General features: G+C 42.8%; 1 protein-coding gene across 4 annotated transcripts in view; it reads left to right on the top strand.

Annotated features, from left to right (window-relative positions):
• ZDHHC3 (zinc finger DHHC-type palmitoyltransferase 3) overlaps positions 1 to 9230 on the top strand; it is a 31073-nt gene extending 21843 nt beyond the window's left edge. For all 4 annotated transcript variants that reach the window (XM_039524751.1, XM_039524752.1, XM_039524753.1 and 1 more), the window contains exons 5-7: positions 513 to 594; positions 4273 to 4403; positions 7594 to 9230. In XM_039524751.1, coding sequence (XP_039380685.1) covers positions 513 to 594; positions 4273 to 4403; positions 7594 to 7752 — 372 coding nt within the window. In that variant the 3' untranslated portion in view covers positions 7753 to 9230. The remainder of the gene's footprint in view (positions 1 to 512; positions 595 to 4272; positions 4404 to 7593) is intronic.
• Positions 9231 to 21378: the final 12148 nt, after the last annotated feature.

Below are 21378 nucleotides of genomic sequence, written 5' to 3' on the forward strand. Positions count from 1 at the left end.
CCTGAAGATCCACCCAATTTTGGCCTCTAAAAATCTCATTTTGCACATTATCAGTAGAGACTATATTGTGCAGTAGAGACTACAAATAGTATATGATAGGCAACATGGCCTTGTGGCTAGATAGCTGAACTGGAATTAAGGAAACCTGGGTTCTGTTCTCAGCTGTGCTGTTGTCCTGCTGGGTGACCTTGGGCAACTCACTGCATCTCTCTGCCTCAGTTTCCCTATCTGTGAAATGGGAATAATGATACTGACCTCCTTTGTATGACCATCCTTTAATTGATGAAAAGTGCTATATAAGGGCTAGGTGTTATCATCATATAACAAGATTGCATCAGAATGCATATGCACAAGGGGGCCAAATTAAGGCTGTCTACCTGAGTTTTGGCACTTCCTAATTTTTGAGTGCTCGACTTTGCAGCCTTAACACTTTTAATGTAGTTTATTTGGACATATGTGTATAAGCAGCTTTTACAGCTATGCTTAAATATTTTAAATACATTGTGTTTCAGATGTATATAGCACTAATTTCCATGCATGCCCTAATCATGGTGGGATTTCACTTCCTGTATTGCTTTGAAGAAGACTGGACAAGTGAGTATTGACAAAGTATTCCTTTCAAATACCAAATTAACCTGTAGAGAAAGCATTGTGATATAGTTTAGGGGAAGGGCAGCTTTTTTTTACTGCTAGTTGCCAGAGAATGCTGTTAATGTTATGAGCTACTTTTTATTTTTGTGACCATTCCTGGGGTTTTAAAATTCCACCTATCCTGTTAGGAATCTGTTGTTACTGCTGCCTCTGGACCCTATTGATGGGGTCCTCATCTTTTGTATTGGCCTCTGGGTATTAGGTGTCTGGTAAAATTTAGAATCCTTGGTCAGGGCAATATCTGCAAGTGGCTTTCTTGTGGGTAGAGAACTGTTTTTAAGCAGTTCTCATTATTGGATTTCACAGAACTTTGAGAATATATTAGAATTAATTCATAAGCTAGTAATTAAATTTTGTTTGTTGTATCATTTTTCTTATTTCCCCCTCACTTTCCTAGACTCATAGAAATGCAGGGCTGGATGAGACCTCAGGAGGTCATCAGGTCCAGCCCCCTGCACTGAGGCAGGACCAAATAAATCTAGACCATCCCTGACAGGTGTTTGTCCAACCTGTTCCAGAGCTTAATTACACTTATAATTAGAAGGTTTTTCCTAATATCTAATCTAAATTTCTTTTGCTGAAGATTAAGCCCATTTCTTCTTGTTCTACCTTCAGTGGACATGGAGAACAATTGATCACGTTCCTCTTTATAGTGGCCCTAGCATATTTGAAGATTATCTGGTCCCCTCTTTGTCTTCTTTTCTCAAGACTAAACATGCCCAGTATTTTAAATCTTTCCTCATAGATCAGGTTTTCTAAACCTTTTACCAATTTTGTTGCTTTTCTCTTGATTCTCTCCAGTTTATCAATATCTTTCCTACACTGTAATGCCCAGAATTGGATGCACTACTCCAGCTGAGGGCTCGCCAGTGCCAAGTAGAGCAGGACAATGCTATTAGTCTTTTTTGCAACTGTATTACATTATTGACTCATTCAGTTTGTGATCCACTGTCGCGCTCAGAGCCTTTTCAGCAGTGCTACCACCTAGCCAGTTATTCTCCATTTTGTAATTGAGCATTTGATTTTTCCTCTTTAAGTACTTTGCACTTATCTTTATTATATTTAATCTTGTTCAATTCAGAGCAATTCTCCAATTTGTGAAGTTTTGTTTTTGAATTCTAATCCAGTCCTACAAAGTGCTTGCAACCCCTCCCAGCGTGGTATCTTCTGCAAATGTTCTAAGCGTACATTCCTCCGTTATCAAAATACTGAATAATACCAGATCCGGGACTGACCCTGCACGACCCCCTAGATATGTCTTCCCAGTTTGATATCAAAGCACTGATAACTATTCTTTGAGTACGGTGTCTCACCCACCTTTATAGTAAAATAATCTAGACTGCATTTCCCTAGTTTGCTTATGAGAATGTCATGTGGGACTATGTCAAAGACTTACTAAAATCAGGATATCATGTCTACAACTTCCCCATATCCATTAGGCTAGTAACCCTGTCGAAGAAGGAAATTAGGTTATTTTGGCATGACTTGTTCTTGACAAATCCATGCTGGCTATTCCTTATAACCCTGTTATTCTCCAGGTGTTCACAAATTGATTGTTTAATAGTTTGTATCAGTATCTTTCCAGGTATTGAAGTTAGGGTGACTGGTCTATAATTCCCCCTGGTCCTCATTGTTCCTCTTTTAAAGATAGGTGCTATGTTTGCCCTTCGCAGTTGTCTGGGACCTCACCCAACCCCCATGAATTCTCAAAGATAATTCCAATAGTTCCAAGATTGCTTCAGCTAGTTCCTTAAGTATGCTAGGATTAATTTCACCAGGCCCTGCTGACTTGAATACAACTAACTTAACTAAATCTTCTTTAACCTTTTCTTTCCCTACTCGGCTTGCATGCCTTCCCATTGTTGTTAGTATTACTTGTGTTCGGTATCTGCTCATCATTACCCTTTTTAGTGGAGACTGAAGCAAAATAGGCATTAAACACCTCCGCCTTCTTGGTGTCATCAGTTATTAGCTCTCCTTCCCTACTAAATAGAGGACCTGCACTTTCATTCATTTTTTCTCTTGCTCCTAATGTATTTAAAGAACCTCTTCTTTGCCTTTTATGTCCCTCACTAGGTGTAACTCATTTTGTGCCTTAGACTTTCTGATTTTGTCCCTACATTCTTATGCTGCTCTTTTGTACTTCTCCTTAGCAATTGGTTCATGTTTCATCTTTTTGTAGGATTCCTTTTTGATTTCCAGGTCATTAAAGAACTCCTGATGGAGCCATATTGGCCTCTTACTATTCATCCTGTTTTTCCTTTGGATCAGGATAGTTTGCAGTTGTATCTTTAATAATATATCCTTGAGAAACTGCCAGCTCTCCTGAACTCCTTTTTCTCCTTAGATTTTTTTCCCCCATGGGACCTTATATACTACTACTCTGAGTTTAACAACATCTACATTTTTGAAGTCCATTTTCCTTATTTTGCTCCTCTGACTCCTTCCTTTCCTTAGTATCATAAAACTTTTCATTTCATGATCACTTTCACCCAAATTGCCTTCCACCTTCAGATTTGTTACCAATTCCTTCCTGTTAGTCAGAATCAATCAAAAATGCCCCCTTCTCTCCCCTCTCCCCCCGCCTCCCCCCGATTACTTCCTCCTCTATCTGAAACAAAAAGTTGTCCCCAGTACACTTCAAAACTTTATAGGACATTTTGTGTTTTGCTGTATTAGTTTTCCAACAGGTGTCTGGGTAGTTAAAGTCCCCCATTACTACAAGGTCCCGTGTTTTGCATATTTCTGTTGTTTGTTCAGGAAATGCCTCATCGATATTTGTCTTCCTGATTTGGAAGTCTGTAGTAGACCCTTACTATGACATCACTCCTACTTTTTTACCCCTTTTATCTTTACCCAGAGACTTTCTGCTGCTCATCTCCTTGTGAACCTCAGAACAGGTTTATATAGTTTTGATATATAATGCAACACCACTTCCCTGTTTCTCTTGCCAGTTCTTCCTGAACAAGCTATATCCCTCTATACCAATATTCCAGTCATAAGACTTTCACAGCTACCCTTTTAAACCCTGCTTAACCTTGCAGGGACATTGCAGTATAGATAAACCTCATGGGGGGGAAAAAAGGGATGGGTTTGAGAGAACCAAGAATATAGTTATGAAAGGAACATGCTATGCTTTTTATAATGGACGATTGGTGCTACAGAAGTAATCTTCTCTGGTTTCCTCTGTGTCCTTACCATTAACTTGAGGCGCCACTTCCTAATGGACTTCATCATAGAGAAAATTAGTAAAAACTCCACAGATAGAATGTGCAAGTGGTAGGGTCCAGGTGAGAGAACTGGAGGGGGGCTTAGTTGGAAAAGAAAATTGCATGCCATACACATCACAGCACAGGTTGCTTTTTCTTCATATTAACAGTACTAATTATCTCAGTATCCCACTTCCTTTCTGTAGGCCTGTGATTATGGCGGTCATGTCAGTTTTTTATTTTGATAGGAGAATTTTGTTTGACGAACTGTTGAGAACTTGAGATAATCTGATACGTAATATCAGTGGCAGAATTTACTGCTTAGTAACACCTGTTTGTAGTTTTACGTGTGGGCTTTGTTCCTTAGTCCCTTATTTTTGAGTATTCACTGTTTTGTCATATGTTTTCACAGAATGCAGCTCCTTCTCTCCACCAACGACAGTGATCCTTCTTATCCTCTTGTGTTTTGAGGCTCTCTTGTTTCTCATCTTCACATCTGTAATGTTTGGGACCCAGGTTCACTCCATCTGCACTGATGAAACGGTGAGTTCTCCATGGTCTTGCGTTTCCCTGCTGCTCACAGTTGTAAGATCTGTGAAATGTCATGTGGTTCTGCTTCACTGCTCTAGCATGCGTTGGATCGCTTGAGGCTGATATAAAACAAACTAAGCCTGCACAGTGGCTGAGGTCACTCCTGGATGGCTAGCATAAGAAGTTGGGTAGTGTGGGGATGTTGCAACTACGGCAACAATGAGTGATATTTTTATCTTAACAAGCACAAGTAACTGGGATTACTCTGCACTGAGTTTCATCCCAGTGGAATGGAGAGTCTTAGACAACAGACTCCCTGTGGAGTGTTTGCTGCTAAGGAATCATTAAAGATTCCAGTGAGTAGTACCTAATGTTACTATTTACAGCTTCAAGTGCTGAAAAGCAAAGATGAAACCAGTGAGGTGGAAAAAAGAATTTTGTTCAGTAAATTTCCAGTTTAGACTTTTCTATAATTGACTTAATCGGGAGCTGTCTGCAGCTACACAGAAATCCAGCACCCTTGCTGTGCTCCGCAGCCATGAAAGTTATCCAGGATGCTAAGGCAACAAGGTGGCTCTTACACAGAGACGCTGGAGTCCCTTGTTCAGCACTGCATCCTGCCCTCTTCTTCAAAGGTGAAGTCCCTGACTTGTAATAGTACTTTTACCCTTGAGAATGGTATCAGACTTCACCAGTCCTGCTCAGGGTATCTGTCATAGCTTAACAGAAGTCCTAGCTCTTCCCTAATTGGGTAGGTTGGGGGAAGTGACGACCTTAAAGGGGCCACAGCTGAGTGTCTTAGTGCAGGGGTTTCCCAACCTTTTTTCCCTGAGGTCCACCTGGGCAGCTGCAATGGGCACTGCGGCCCTCTGTTAACACATATCTGTCAGAGAGAGGGGTACCGCAGGGTCCCTCGCCTCAGCAGGGACCAGGACCAGCAAGAGGGTGAAGGGGCCACTGCCAGCTCCTGCCGATGCCCTCTGCCTCAGCAGCCTGCTGAGTGCCTTGAGCTCATCACCTGGCAGCCCCGCCCCATCACCCACCCAACACCCTGGCGTGCCTCATAGGCAACCCCTGCCCGGGAACAAGGGAAGGGCTCGGGGGCTGCCTGTGTCGGGCAGAGGCAAAAGCTCAGGCTGGGCCCAGCCATTACCTGATGGTCCCAATCACAGCATTGTCCAAGTGGGAACAGAGCAGCACTGCCAAGATTCTTCAGGGGGCCCGACAGTGACGGAACCATCCAGCCGCCTGGGGAGCCGGTCGCGTTTCAGAGCTGGCTCCTTCTGCTCACCCTCTGCCCATCGCCTGGTGGCTCTGCTTCGCCCTCTGCCACCCACCAGCAGCATTGGGCTCTTCCACCACTCCACCAACGTATACAGTTTGCAGGGCAATGCCCTCCCAAACTCTGCCCATGGCAGACCCCCCAGGACTGTCGGTGGGCCACAGGAACCCCTGTGTTTAGTGGGCAAGTCTAAGGAGAGTTTAAACAAAGTTAGAATCTGGCATTCAGGACCATGCGAGAGCAGTCTGCTTCTCTCAGCTCTTCATTCCTCAGCTAGCTCCATGACACTTGCATTCAGGTCTACTTTGTTCCAGGGAAAGTTGCAGATATTTTCTGCCGAGTGGGGTCCCAGGAGAGTATATTGCTGAACAACTAGCTCCTACCAAGGTTAAAATTTATCAGCTTATATAAATTAATGGTGGTGTCTGTGAAGTCATTACTGAATTTTCAACAAATACAGGCAGAAATTTTCAAACTTGGGTCCCTAAAGCTAGGCACTTAAAGAAGTGCCCGGATTTTCATACATGCTGGGCATCTTTAGAAATAGTCACTTATATCGTTTTTGCACATATGGATATAGGTTCCTGAATATAGGGTCCTGAGTTTTTAAAGGTAGCTGGAGGGCTTTTATTCTTTTACAACTTCCTTCCGTGTTACACATCATTGTCAATTTGTTAGCATCAAGGCTGCGTCTATCTGGCATGTGATTCTTATGTTGACGAACACTTAGAAATGAAATGCTATTAAATGTGGTCTTTTTTACTTCTTTCATCTTGCATCTTGTTGGGGTGGAGCAGGTTTCCTCCAATGCAGACTCGAGCTCTGAGAATCTCCTCTCCTCACCCCCACCCTCTCATATATACCCCCAGTGGTGATTCTCCTCTGCTAGAAAAGGACTAGATCAGTTTCTGACAGAGCCTGAAATTTTGCTCCTTGTGTTACCTATGGAGATGGCATCACAAGTGAGCAGTGCAAAGTGCTTATTCCCTCTTTGGAGCTGCCCACACTCCTGCTTGCACATAACTTCCAGGACTTGGAGTTCAAGACACACACTTGTTCTGCAATGCACTGAGTTGCAGTGCAGGGGATGCATGTATTGACAATAGACAGGAAGAAGATGATTTTGTGAAAAGGCCCTAAATTAAAGACTGGAACGGTCTGCCCATTACAGATAGCCAGAATCAAGGATTATCATTCTCTACTGAAATCAAAACCAAACAATGTATTTATAGCAACAAGAGCTGTATGTTTAAGACCTAATTTATTTTATGGATTGCAAATATTATAAGGATTTTTTTTACCTGATTGATTAAGGACTGTTTCAACTGATTGCTTGAAAGCCTATTTTTGCTCTCCCTCTAATCTTTACTAAACCAATATCCATTTTTTCTCTCCATTCAGTATACTTATTTAACTCTTTCGCCCTGCTGCCTGCCCATGCATGTTTTGGCAGCAGTTTTAAGAGGCACTGGGTACGTTCAGCCATGCTGAACATAGGCCATTTCCTGAACTTGCATGGTGACTCTGGGAGCGTTATAGGGATTATCTTGGTTTTTTTTTGTCTGCAAACATATAAATGGGTTCATATAAAACTTTCCCTTATCCAACTTAGGCATATGTAATGCTTTCATCCAATAAAAGTACATATTGTATTTCTGTTTTAAAATTGACGTATGTGACAATTGCAGGGTATTTTTTTAAAGGTTTGAGCATATTTTGAAATGTGATTTAAAAAATTGCAATAATTTTGTTTTCCAAGGAATATTTCCTATCCTTTTTTTAAAGGAAAGGCTCTCTATAGGTAAATTGGTATTTTCTTACTCCATCCCTGTGATTAGGGGTAATTGAGAGATCCTTTTCCTGAAAGCAGAACCACAGCAATTAAGTGCTTGACTGAAAGTGTGATATTTCTGTTTTCAGGGAATAGAACAATTGAAAAAGGAAGAGAGAAGATGGGCTAAAAAAACAAAATGGATGAACATGAAAGCAGTATTTGGCCATCCGTTCTCTATAGCATGGCTTAGCCCATTCGCTACTCCAGACCAAGGAAAGGCAGACCCATACCAGTATGTGGTCTGAAGAATTCTTGACCAGAATTTCCACTAAAATAAAACCACATTTCAGCACTACTGTTATATAATTTTTATATGAATGTTTAAAACAAAACGCAAAACAGAAACTCTTTTTATGTCTATTAAAGGCTGTTCGTTGCAGAGAAAAAAAAAAGCCCTGTATTCTGCAATTTTAGATAATACTATGTCTCTGGTGGCTGAAGTGTCTTCTTTTTTCTATTTTTTTTAACTTGTTAACTTTACTGGCCTTTGTTTCTATCTGCTTTCTGTATGGCATAATTAATGTGAGGGAGACCCTCTTTCTCTGTTGTGCCTGTCTCTGCTAACCGAGTAGACTGTAATGCTGTCTCTAGACTGTGAGGGTATCTGTGTAAGTGCCAGCAGTGCCATCTTCCTACACAGACATCTTTGGACCTCCTAATGGTGTGTACAGCTCTGACTGGGCAGTGAGTTTCTCTCATAAAAGAGGATGGTAGCTGGGAAATAGACACTTTGCTTACTGAACACTGAAAGGTGGAAGATGAGGTTGTGATGCTGTGCAAGAGCCAATTAATAATGTGGTCACATGCAGTTAAAGTATTTAAAACAAATGTTGCCAATATCACCTTTTTTGTTTCCAGAGACAAAATTGATTCCATCTTTCTGGCATGTTTTTGACTGCTCCCTCCCTTGTAAGCAGGAAATGTTGCCCCTCTAGGGAAAATACGGCAGTTTTGGTGGAAGACTTTCTCAATTAAATGCCTTACAGTTAGAGGAAAAAAGAAATTTCATTTTAAAACTCTTAGGATCATCTTGTTTGTGTATGTCTGTCTTCGATAAATAAGCTGTTGAAGTGAACATGTAGAACATGACAACTTGCCATAAAAGCTTAGCACTGATGGTTTGTGTAGGGTCTACCGGATCGATTAATTTTCTGTTCTTAGGACTACTCATCTTTATAACTTTGTAAATCTCTTATGTTTATACATATAAATATTTTAAATTGGGAAATGTCAGTGTTAAGGAGTATGCATGCCTACTGTCATGATTGTGTGGATAGTAAACTATGTGCAGTAAATGGTGGACAGAGGGAGGGACAGAGGGCATTCCAGCAAAAACAAATTCAGGTAAAACTAAATCTTATGTGACTGAAACTAATGTTTTTGTATCTGGGCAGGAATTTTATTATATTCTGAATCATTTTGAAAAGGGGCAGTTAGCATAGTGCCAGTGGGACTCATCAATCAATCATAAACAAAGGAAAAAATGTAAATAAGCTGTAGCCATGGATTCCAGTGTAACCTTTTCATTTTTTGAAAACACTTTTATTTTGGAAAATGACCAATTAGACTGAATCAAAGCCATGGGGGAGGAAGGAGGGAAATACGGGGAGGAAAAGGCTAGTGGATCTGTCTCACTTTGAAAGTAATGTGAATGCTGCATCTTTTCAATTCTGTCAATGCTTCCATATGGAAAACAAATGCAATAAAACTTTTCCAAAAACTGTTTCTGCTACTTTCTTACTCTAAATGTATGCATAGTTTGTAGTGCCTCTTTAAATTTTCATCTGCAGCCAAGCTGGGAGAAGCATGAAGGTTAAGTAACTTTGGTGCTCAGTTTTAAAGTTTAAAAATTAATCAGTAATGCACTGTTAGCCATTTAACTACTTTTAGGTGGTTAAATTGCTATCATTGACTGCATCCAGAGGGCAATCAGTCCCCATATTTTCCTCTTGCTTGCTGAGGAGTAAATCCACAGTAGTGTGTTCATATCATCTCAGTTAGTTGCTATAGGAATGCACACAGGATTATATGATCTCATTGTATGCTTCAATAGGAGACATAGGTGGAAGAAAGATGCCTTTAGCATGCACACAGTTCTTGTAAGGGACAGTTGCAGGAGCAGAAAGACTTTTTTTTATTTTTCTTTATGATCCATCTCTACTGGGAAAGCCATTGTCCTATGTGTGTTTGAAAACCCCAGAATATGTTTACTTTAATTCTAATTTGTGGTATGATAGGAGATTTAATTAGTGATGCTGTCTGGTTAAAAATAATGGGCCAGATCCTCAGCTGGTATAAATTGGCTTCGCCAGTGGGAGCATGGAGCTAAGCTGATTTACACCTGCTAAGACTCTGGCCCTGTAACATTTTAAAAACACAATCAACTATGTTAATCCAAATTATTAAAACTGAAAATTAAAACACTTATTTTTGCTATATTAGTTTCTTTTAACATTTCTCTGACTGGCAAGTTCCAGTTTGAATTCATTTCTGCCTTTCTCATGCATTTATAGAAATATTTACATGCCACAGGGTTGTTTACATGAGCAGCTAAAATGCCAGAACATTTTATTGGTCTTAAATTTGGTAAACTTTTTTTCTCACAAATCCAAATGTTGTCAGACAATGGTTATTTTGAGGATAACTGTTGTAATTACATATAATAATTTAAATATTACATTGTATATTTTTTCTAATATAGTACACTTTTCTTTTAAGTGAAATTTCAAAACAGCTTTGAGGAATACCCGTGGTTTTCTCTATTTCCAGAACTGTGTACATCTGACAGTGACTAGTGGTCTGTCATTTTACTGATACTTCCTAGCAGGAGGTACAGTTTAATGCAGTTTACCCCATAGGAGATGCAGCCCAGTATTTGAATGTGTGAGAGGCAGACATACCAAGTTGTTTCAAAGTAAGTCCTTTTTTTTTTTAATTCCCAGAAGTGATTCGTTACTTGACTTTATTTTTGAAATTCTCCTGCCTTTCTCATGCATTCAAATTGTAAGCAGCATTTTCTGAGTTTTCATTTGAGAACTAACTTTAAATGAGTACTCATGAATCAATTAATTTGGAATATTACTAACTAAGCTTTGTGTAAGGTGCTGTTTTTTCCTAGTTTTGTATCACTATTTCTCTTCTTTCTAGAGTCTTTTTTTAATGCATCTTAGGCACATTTCCTTCTTCAGCCATCCCCTCTCTAGACCATCTCTTTAGACCAGTGGTTCCCAAACTTGTTCTGTCACTTGTGCAGGAAAAGCCTCTGGCAGGCCAGGCCGGTTTGTGTACCTGCCAAGTCCACAGGTTCGGCCGATCGCGGCTCCCAGTACCTGTGGTTTGCTGCTCCAGGCCAATGGGAGCTGCTGGAAGCGGCGCAGCCTGTCGGGGCTTTCTCTGCACAAGCGGCGGAACAAGTTTGGGAACCATTGCTTTAGACATCCTGACAGCAGCACAGCTGACACCATATTAGACCAGGACACAGAGTTTTAATAGTCAGTGATCTCCATGTCTTGAATGCACGTTAAGTGGATTGCTGGGCACTGCACAATATGATTATCTGATTAACTGCACTCTAATTAGCACAACCCCATGTTGACCTTGTGTACTGTACGACAGCCTAAATTACTAGATAATGCATGGGATCTAAAATTAAAAATGCTACCGAAAAGTTATAGGGCTGTTACTCCAGTTCACCATAGAAACTGTGAAAAAGGAATTAACACAACGGTGAATCAGGCCTATAGGCTCTGCTGTTTGGGAATCAGTTTAAGCAGTAGAAAAAGAACTTGGTTTCCCATCTCTTCCCTTCCTGTTACACACACTTGCACTAGTTCTTAAAAATAAATGCTATAAACAGCGGTGAGGATAGGAACGGTTTGGTTCTAACTCTGCAGATGATAAACCCAGAAGCTAGCAAACTGCAGAGAACCTAAACCTGCTTCTGTGCTTTAAACTGAAAAGTGCTTCAGCTCACCACCCCAAGAGCGCAATTGCAGAACTCTGAAGCAGACTTGCTTAGTTTCTCACAGGGACATGAACAGTAGTTTTAAATGGGGCTAGAAAGGCATTGCTATTCTGTGTTAATATTGCCTGTCTCCTCCCGTACTGCTTGACAGAAGAACAGAAGCTGAGCACCATACTCGCCAAGCAGCAATAATAGTAATGGTGCCTACGTTTGCAAGGGCTTCCTGTTAGAATGTATAATATGTTGTCAAAGCCGTATATTTCCTCATCCCTTCTGCAAGCTGTTTAGGCCATGGGCATTCTTAAAAGTCTCTCTTAAAATTCTGGCTTCTGGACTTGTGTCAACCAATGGAAAACTTCTCTAAATGAACTCTGCAAAAGGTTCCAGTTTAATGCACAGAATTGCATGGTGCTCTTTCTCTTCTGCCTGCCTATACCAAATCTCTATTTTGAAACTACAACTGCTACTATCTGAAAACCTATACAGTAACTCCTCACTTAACATTGTAGTTATGTTCCTAAAAAATCTGACTTTTAAGTGAAACGATGTTAAGCTAATCCAATTTCCCCATAAGAATGAATGTAAATGGGGGGGGGGTTAGGTTCTGGGGAATTTTTTTTTGCCATACAGTACAGTCCTATGATTGGGAGGTGCCCCTGCCTTACCCCACAACGGCACAGCCCACTGGCACTGGAGACAATGAGGCAGGCAAGGAGGCTGAAGGTGCTGTAGGCTAGGAGAAGCACATTGTGCAGCAGTAGCAGCAGCTTCCCCTACTCTGAAGCACCAGGGGCGGGGGGGCTCAACCCTCGGCCTGCCCACTCCATCCTTTCCCTCAAGCCCCCACCTCTTCTTCCCCCCCCTTTACTCCACATGCTGCATCCTCGCTCCTCCCCCCTCTCTCTCCTGCCCATGGCAATCAGCTGGCTTGCAGTCTGCAGGAGGCAGGAGCGAGGACTCGGGGTGCAGACTCTCCCTCCCTCCTGCACACCACAAGCCAGCTGATTGCTGGAGGGAGGGGGGAGGTGTGCTGCATCCTCGCTCCTCCCCCATCCCTCCTGCCAGTGGCAATCAGCTGGCTTGCAACATTCAGGGGGCAGGAGGAGCGAGGACACGGCGCACCTCCCCTGCCTCCTGCCGGCCGCAATCAGGTGGTTTGTGGAGTGCGTGAGGGAGGGGGAGCCTGCACACCGAGTTCTCGCTCCTTCCCCGTCCCTCCTGAATGCCGCAAGCCAGCTCATTGCCATGGGCAGGAGGCGGGGGGAGGAGGGGAAAGGCGCTGATCTGTGGGGTCTGCTGGTGGGCGGGAGGCGCTGGGGGAGGGTGTAGAAGAGCTGATGGGGGCTGCCAGCTCTGGACAAAGGCAGCCAAACGACATTATAGTGAAGCATTGCACAACTTTAAATGGAGCATGTTCTGTAATTGAGCAGGGACATAAGATCGAAATAACGTTAAGCAAGAGGACGTCGTACTCCTGAGTGCTCTTTTAGCCAACCTGGGTGAGGTCGGTCAGGGGCTCCTGGGCAGACATGGGACTGACTCAGCCAGGTCATTCCCCAGTCATACTGCACCATCTTCTGGCGAGCACCCAGGAGATGACGATGGCTAGTAATCATACTGCACCATCTGCTGCTAGCCTAAGATGTATAAGATAGATGGAGTGGATCAAAACAAGAAATAGACCCGATTTGTTTTGTATTCATTTGCTCCCCCCTCCCTCCGTGAAATCAACGGCCTGCTAAACCCAGTGTTTTGAGTTCAATCCTTGAGGGGGCCATTCTGTGTGACAGTTGTTTGTGTTTCTCCTTGATGCAAAGCCACCTCCTTTGTTGATTTTAATTCCCTGTAAGCCATGTCGTCAGTCGCCGCTCCCTCCGTCAGACCAATGGCAGACAATCATTTTGTGCCTTTTTTCAGCCCAGACGCCATAGCACTGGAAACATGGAGCCCACTCAGATCACGGTGGCAATTATGAGCACTGTAAACACCATGCGCAAGCATTATCTTGCAGTATATGCAGAACCAGAACATGCAAAAGCGAAACCAGGCAAGGAGGTGATGGCAGTGTGGTGATGAGGACATAGACATGGACATAGACTTCTCACAAAGTACGGGCCCCGGCAATGTGCACATCATGGTGTTAATGGGGCAGGCTCATGCTGTGGAACGCCGATTCTGGGCCCGGGAAACAAGCACAGACTGGTGGGCCCGCATAGTGTTGCAGGTCTGGGACAATTTCCAGTGGCTGCAAAACGTTCACATGTGTAAGGGAACTTTCATGGAACTTTGTGACTTGCTTTCCCCTGCCCTGAAGCGCCAGAATACCAAGATGAGAGCAGCCCTCACAGTTGAGAAGCGAGTGGCGATAGCCCTGTGGAAGCTTGCAACGCCAGACAGCTACCGGTCAGTCGGGCATCAATTTGGAGTGGGCAAATCTACTGTAGGGCTGCTGTGATCCAAGTAGCCAACGCAATCACTGAGCTGCTGCTATCAAGGGTAGTGACTTCCATAGTGGATGGCTTTGCTGCAGTGGAATTCCTTAACTGTGGTGGGTCGATAGACGGTACCCATATCTCTATCTTGGCACCGGAGCACCAAGCCAGCGAGTACATAAACTGAAAGGGGTACTTTTCAATGGTGCTGCAAGCACTGGTGGATCACAAGAGATGTTTCACCAACATCAACATGTGATGGCTGGGAAAGGTACATGATGCTCACATCTTCAGGAACTCTGGTCTGTTTCAAAAGCTGCAGGAAGGGACTTTCTTCCCAGACCAGAAAATAACCGTTGGGGATGTTGAAATGCCTACAGTTATCCTTGGGGACCCAGCCTACCCCTTAATGCCATGGCTCATGAAGCCATACACAGGCAGCCTGGACAGTAGTCAGGAGCTGTTCAACTATAGGCTGAGCAAGTGCAGAATGGTGGTAGAATGTGCCTTTGGACATTTAAAAGTGTGCTGGCGCAGTTTACTGACTCGGATAGACCTCAGTGAAACCAATATTCCCATTGTTATTACTGCTTGCTGTGCACTCCACAATATCTGTGAGAGTAAGGGGGAGACGTTTATGGTGGGATGGGAGGTTGAGGCAAATTGCCTGGCTGCTGATTACACGCAGCCAGCCACCAGGGCAATTAGAAGAGTACAGGAGGTTGCAGTGCACATCAGAGAAGTTTTGAAAACCAGTTTCATGACTGGCCAGGCTACAGTGTGAAAGTTCTGTTTGTTTCTACTTAATGAACCCTCCTTTCCCTTGGCTCACTCTACTTCCCTGTAAGCTAACCACCCTCCCCTCCCTCCTTCAGTCACCGCTTGCAGGTGTGAAAGTAGAATGAATTATATTGTAAAAATAAGAATGGATTAAAGAAATGTTGTATGTACCTTTAAGCAGAAATAAAATAATAAATGTTGAAATACAGGTGCCAGGAAAAGAAACATTAGGCATAAACAATGGTGCTAATGGCAAAACATTAACAGAAGATGGGTAATAGTAAGGAAATAAGATATGCATGCCTAGCCCAGGTAAACTTATCTGATTCTGCTTCCTTTGTTATCTTGTTAAGTTCTCACCCTTTTATCTGTATAAATAAGATAGTTTGTGTCTTGCATGGTGCTCACATTATCTGGGTGTTATTAGCAGAGCGCTGTGCTAATAAAACAGAGTTGTCTGACATACTGTGAGTCCTGAGTCTAACTTTGACACAGGCAATAAAGTCATTTTTGCTTCACATTCATGCATTCTTTATTAATTCATCACACAAATAGGGGGATAACTGCCAAGGTAGCCTGGGAGGGTTGGGGAGGAGGGAAGCACTGGATGGGGTGCAAGGGAGGGAAGGACAAGGCCACACTGCACTTTAAAACTTAAACTTTATAACTTATGGAATGCCAGCCTTCTGTTGCTTGGGCAATCCTCTGGGGTGGAGTGGCTGGGGGGCCAGAGGCCCCACAACTGCGTACTTGGGCATCTGGGTGAGAAGGCTATGGAACTTGGGGAGGAGGGCAGTTGGTTACACAGGGGCTGTAGCGGCGGTCTGTGCTCCTGCTGCCTTTCCTGCAGCTCAACCATACGCTGGAGCATATGAGTTTGATGCTCCAGCAGCCTGAGCATTGACTCCTGCCTTCTGTCAGCAAGCTGACGCCACCTATCATCTTCAGCCCGCCACTTACTCTCTTCAACCCGCCACCTCTCCTCACGTTCATACTGTGCTTTCCTGCACTCTGACATTGTCTGCCTCCACGCATTCTGCTGTGCCCTGTCAGTGTGGGAGGACAGCATGAGCTCAGAGAACATTTCATCCTGAGTGTGTTTATTTCCCTTTCTAATCTTCGCTAGCCTCTGGGAAGGAGAAACATATGCAACTATTGGAGGAAAAAAAAGGGAGCGTGGTAGTTAAAAAGATACATTTTATAGAACAATGGGTACACTCTTTCACAGTAAACCTTGCTGTTAACATTACATAGCACGTGCTTTCATTACAAGGTCGCATTTTGATGGCTTCACCCCTCCCACCACTGCGTGGCTAACAGCGGAGAACATTTCTGTTTAGCCACAGGCAAACAGCCCAGCAGGAACGGGCACCTCTGAATGTCCGCTTAATAAAACCACCCTATTTCAACCAGGTGACCATGAATGATATCACTCTCCTGAGGATAACACAGCGCGATAAAGAACAGATGTTGTTTGAATGCCAGCAAACACCGGGACCATACTCTGCAATGCTTTGTTCTGCAATGATTCCCGACTACGTGCTACTGGCCTGGCGTGGTAAATTGTCCTACCATGGAGGACAGAATATGGCCGCCCTCCCCAGAAACCTTTTGCAAAGGCTTTAGGAGTACATCCAGGAGAGCTTTATGGAGATGTCACTGGAGGATTTCCGCTCCATCCCCAGACACGTCAACTGACTTTTCCGGTAGCTGTACTGGACGCGAATGCCAGGGCAAATTAATCATTAAACACGCTTGCTTTTAAACCATATATAATATTTACAAAGGTTCACACACCAGAAGTCCCTTCTCCACCTGCAGGGTCTGGGACCATGCCTTGGGTGTGTTCGGGGGTTACTGGCTCCAGGTCCAGGGTGAGAAACAGATCCTGACTGTTGGGGAAACCAGTTTCTCCGCTTCCTTGCTGTGAGCTATCTTCAACCTCCTCCTCATCATCTTCCTCGTGCCCAAAACCCGCTTCCGTGTTGCGTCCTACTCCATTGACAGAGTCAAAGCACAGGGCTGGGGTACTGGTGGCTGCACCCCCTAGAATGGCATGCAACTCACCATAGAAGCGGCATGTTTGGGGCTGTTTGCCTCTCTGTTTTTTTGGTAGGCTTGCTTGAGCTTCTTAATTTTCACGCGGAACTGCTGCGAGTCCCTGTTATAGCCTCTGTCCTTCATGCCCTTGGAGATTTTTTCAAATGTTTTGGCATTTTGTTTACTGGAACGGAGTTCAACTAGCACAGATTCGTCTCCCCATACAGCAATCAGATCCCGTACCTCCTGTTCAGTCCATGCTGGAGCTCTTTTGCGATTCTGGGACTCCATGGTCACCTCTGCTGATGAGCTCTGCATGGTCACCTATGCTGATCAGCTCGCCACACTGGCCAAACAGGAAATGAAATTCAAAAGTTCGCGGGACTTTTCCTGTCTACCTGGCGAGTGCATCTGAGTTGACAGAGCGAGTGCATCTGAGTTGACAGAGCGGTCACAATGGAGCACCCTGGGCTAGCTCCCAGAGGCCAATACCATTGAATTGCATCCACACTACCCCAAATTCGACCTGGCAAGGCCGATTTCAGCGCTAATCCCCTCGTCGGAGGTGGAGTCAAGAAATTGATTTTAAGAGCCCTTTAAGTCGAAAAAAAAGGGCTTCGTCGTGTGGACGAGTGCAGGGTTAAATCGAGGTAACGCTGCTAAATTCGACCTAAACTTGTAGTGTAGACCAGGCCTTAGTCAGTCTCTGTTCCTATTTAACTTTAGCAGAGTTCTGAGAGAAGATCTTTAATAAAGACCCAATATCTTTAATTAAGGAAGGGGGAAGTTCTTACTCTAGATTTATTATTTGTTTCAGTAAGCCTAGGCTGCCCATTTATGGACCAGAGCCCTGTTGTGATAGGCACTAAACAAACACACAACAAAAAGACAGTTTGTGGCCCAAAGAACTCACAATTTAAGGCTATGTCTACACTAGAGAGCTTGCAGCGGTACAGCTGTACTGCTGCAGCTGCGCCACTCTAAAGTCGCCTGTGTAGCCGCTCCATGCTGACGGGAGAGTGCTCAAAAAATTAAGAATCTTTTACTGAAACATTGCATAGAAAATTGTTCTTCTCTGAAAATTTGTGTGTGCGCGCACGCGCCAAACTTGGAAACTGAATTCAATCAGTAAAATATAAAAAACAAAACATTTTGCCCTGCCTTAAATGGAGATTGCAACACAATCAGTAGTATGGATATAGATGGATAGATATGCATGAGCCCACCCACCCCCCGATAGTAATGGGTGCTGTATAATTGCCAGTAATAAATTATAAAAATCTCTTCTTTTTTTGTCTACAGGGTATCGAGCGCCTTAAGAATCAGACGCCTACTTGGGAAAAAGTCACAAGCTGGGAAGGGATGAAACTGGCTTTTGGTGGCGATTTCTCCCTGAGCTGGTTCAATCCTTTTTCAGGCCTGAGTTGCAAAAAGGCTCCACCCTCTGGGGTGGCAGCAGTTCCTCCACCTGAAATAGTGACTGAAGAGGCTCTTGAGCAATTCTTGGAACAAGAGGCTGCTGTCCAAGTGGTAAATGAATAAGCAAAATGCTCTCCAAAATGTCAACAAGCTCTCCGTTTTAATGAAATGTTTGCACCCCAGATTTAGCTTTAAGGGGCCATGGTGCAGAAAACATCTGGACATATTTGTCCAGAAGTTAGGTGCAGTCCTAGTAGAAGCAATGCAAATCTCTATTGAATGCCCACCCAATGATGTAACGTATAAGCGCTATTTCCACCATTGGAATGGTTTTATTAAGTAACGAGCAACTGCCCAGCTTTGCACAGTTCCCAAATGTTTGTTCAAAGATTGACTCCTTTTTTGGCTCACCAGGCACTGATGCTGCCTTTCACTCAGTTCAGGTTTCAGCTATCTTAAAGTTCAGGGCAGATGCAACAGATGGGTAAATTCATCCTGGTGTAACTCCACTGACATCACTGGAATTGTGCTGGGAATAAATTTAGCCCAGTGTAACTCCAGCTACTGCCTGAGATTCTTCCATTTGAGGGCCTGATCCAATGCCCATTCAAGTCAACAGGGGCCATTCCACTGACTTGAATGGGCTTTGAATCAGGCCCTAAGTCTGCAACAGTGGCAGACACAATAGGTGAATCTGGTATATTGCTACTGTTTGGTAAATACAACAGATGAATATATGAATCTTGGCAGCACGGTAAATCTGCCAGATCAAGTCTTCATCAGTGTGTCATGAAATTGTACTCTACTGTTAATAGCAGGATTGCTTTTAAGAAGGAAACCTGCTTAGTTACAATAGCTTCCATTAAAGAGTGTATCTGACATGCTGTAATATTGTCTTAAATGTCAATATCTTAAATATTCAGCTGTCAATTCTTGGTAGAAGTTGACTTTTTAAAGGTGACCACTATGGAATACTTTAGATAGTTACACATTTGTAGTTAGTAAATGTTTACATGAGAATACATGCTAGATATAAAAGTTTTATTACCATGAGTTGAAATGGTTAAACAGCTCATGAGTGGCAAAGTGATAAATGAGTTGTATGAGCCATCCTAAAAGTAGGCCAATAAAATCTTCTATATCAAATTACATTGTCCTACACAGATTCTATATTGCAAATGAATATGAATGAAGAAAAGTTTATTTTAGGAATATTTTAGCCTTTTTTTTAAATGGTCTTTTTCTGTCATCTTTTCCTTGTAAAAACAGATACTTTAGTTACTGTCAATGTAATTCTATAGAACCTGGGGAAGCCATATTTTGGCCCTGCCACTGGCCTGTCAGGTGACCTTGGGCAAGTTGCTTTCCCTCTCAGTGCCTCAGTTTTTCTCTCTAAAACAGGGATAATGAAACATACCACCTCTCTGAAGTGCATAGAAATCTATGGATGAAAGGAATTATGATGTAAGAGGTAGGTGATATTTGTATTTATTAAAGACACACCAGATGGAACCTGTACCAACGAACCTGATTTGAAAAATGTTCAGAATTTAAAATAAAACAAAATCCCATGGCCTTAGTGTGTAATAACTTGACACACTAGGGAGTACTGAAAAGAGACTGTCTTTGTTCCAGTCCTCTGCCATGGGTGAGGGTCACAATAAGTTAATCCCCTTATTATCTGATGTGGGTGAGTATGCCCAGACTCTGGCAGCTGCTACAGGCAGTTCGTTGAAAAACAGGAAAACTTTTTGAGCAAATATTTCAGAAAAGTCCCCCCCCCCTTTTTTTTTTAAAAATTGAGAAAATCTGAAACTTTTCTAGGTGCTCTAGTCAACAGGAATTAAGAATCAGGTTTGTTCCTAAATCTATAGCTTAGTTTAAAAGAAAATCTGCCCTTCTGTATACTAAGCTGTTGTTTGTCATTAGAAACAAACAGAATGTCTCTTCTGTAAACTGATCAGGATGTAGTTGTATCTGACTATAGTAAAGTGAGCAACTGTCACTCTTCTGCACCCAAAGTGCACTTGTATCTAACAGGGCTTCAAAGCGAGAGGGCAAATAGGGACACTTAAGAAGCTACATAGGGGAGTTAGTATTGAGGGGGAATATTTAAGGAGGGAAAATAAGACTGGACCTTCTAACTCGTGTATTCTAGTTCTGGCTTGGTGTTTGGCCTGAGGTAAGACATTTAACTTCTCTGTCTTAGGCCATGTCCACACTTACAAGCGTACAGCTGTACCGATACAGCTGTGCTGCTGTAAGAGTGCTCATGTAGCCGCTCTATGCTGTCGGAAGAGAGCTCCCCTGTCAGCATAATAAAACCAGCTCCATGAGCAGCGATAGCAATGGCGATGGGAGAGTGTCTCCTGGTGACATAGCGCTCTTCATACCAGCACTTATGCTGGCAACATTTATGTCACTCAGGGGTGGTTTTTTTCACACTCCTTAGTGACAAAAGTTTTGCCGACATAAGTGCTAGTGTAGACATGGCCTTAGTTGCCCTAGCTGTAAAAAGGCCATAGCAACACTGGGTTATCTGAGGACTAATTAATGTTTGCAATGTAAATTACTTTGAAATGCTAAATCAGGGCTAATGAGGATTATTAGAATGGGAAATAGTATCTGTTTTGCTTGGGGAAAAATAGGAACAACTGGCACACGTGTGTTACGTATTTGCTGAAATAAAATGGTTGCAGGGACTGTACATTAATTGTTAAAATAATTTTTTTTGGATACACCTCTGACTGTTCTGATACAAGCCATTCAGCTTTTTGAAGTCAGAGCGGTCATCATATAAAAACAGGCTTTAGTATGAGATTTCAGCTACTGTTTCTGACCTGCCTGAGAATACCGGGGGAAGTAAAACGTCCATTGACTTCAATGGAGCGAGGACTTCACCATGTGAGACAAAACTATTTTTTGTTGCGTTCTGATGGTGCTGCTGCTTCTTGGACATGAGCACAATCACAGTTTCTTTGAGAGTGGTGACCATTTGAAGGGAATCTATTTCTTCCTGCCTTTTTTTTTTAACCTGTTCCTGCTCAATATGAATACAGGACTCCTGTATTTTACTAGGGCTGTCAAGCAATTACAAAAAATAATTGATATTAATTGCACAATTAAAAAAATTAATCATGATTAATCACACTGTAAATAATATAATACCATTTATTTAAATATTTTTGATGTTTTCTACATTTTCAGAAATTTATTTCAATTACAACAGAATACAC

This window comes from Mauremys reevesii, linkage group 2, assembly GCF_016161935.1.
Source record: "Mauremys reevesii isolate NIE-2019 linkage group 2, ASM1616193v1, whole genome shotgun sequence".
Taxonomy (NCBI): Eukaryota; Metazoa; Chordata; order Testudines; family Geoemydidae; genus Mauremys; species Mauremys reevesii.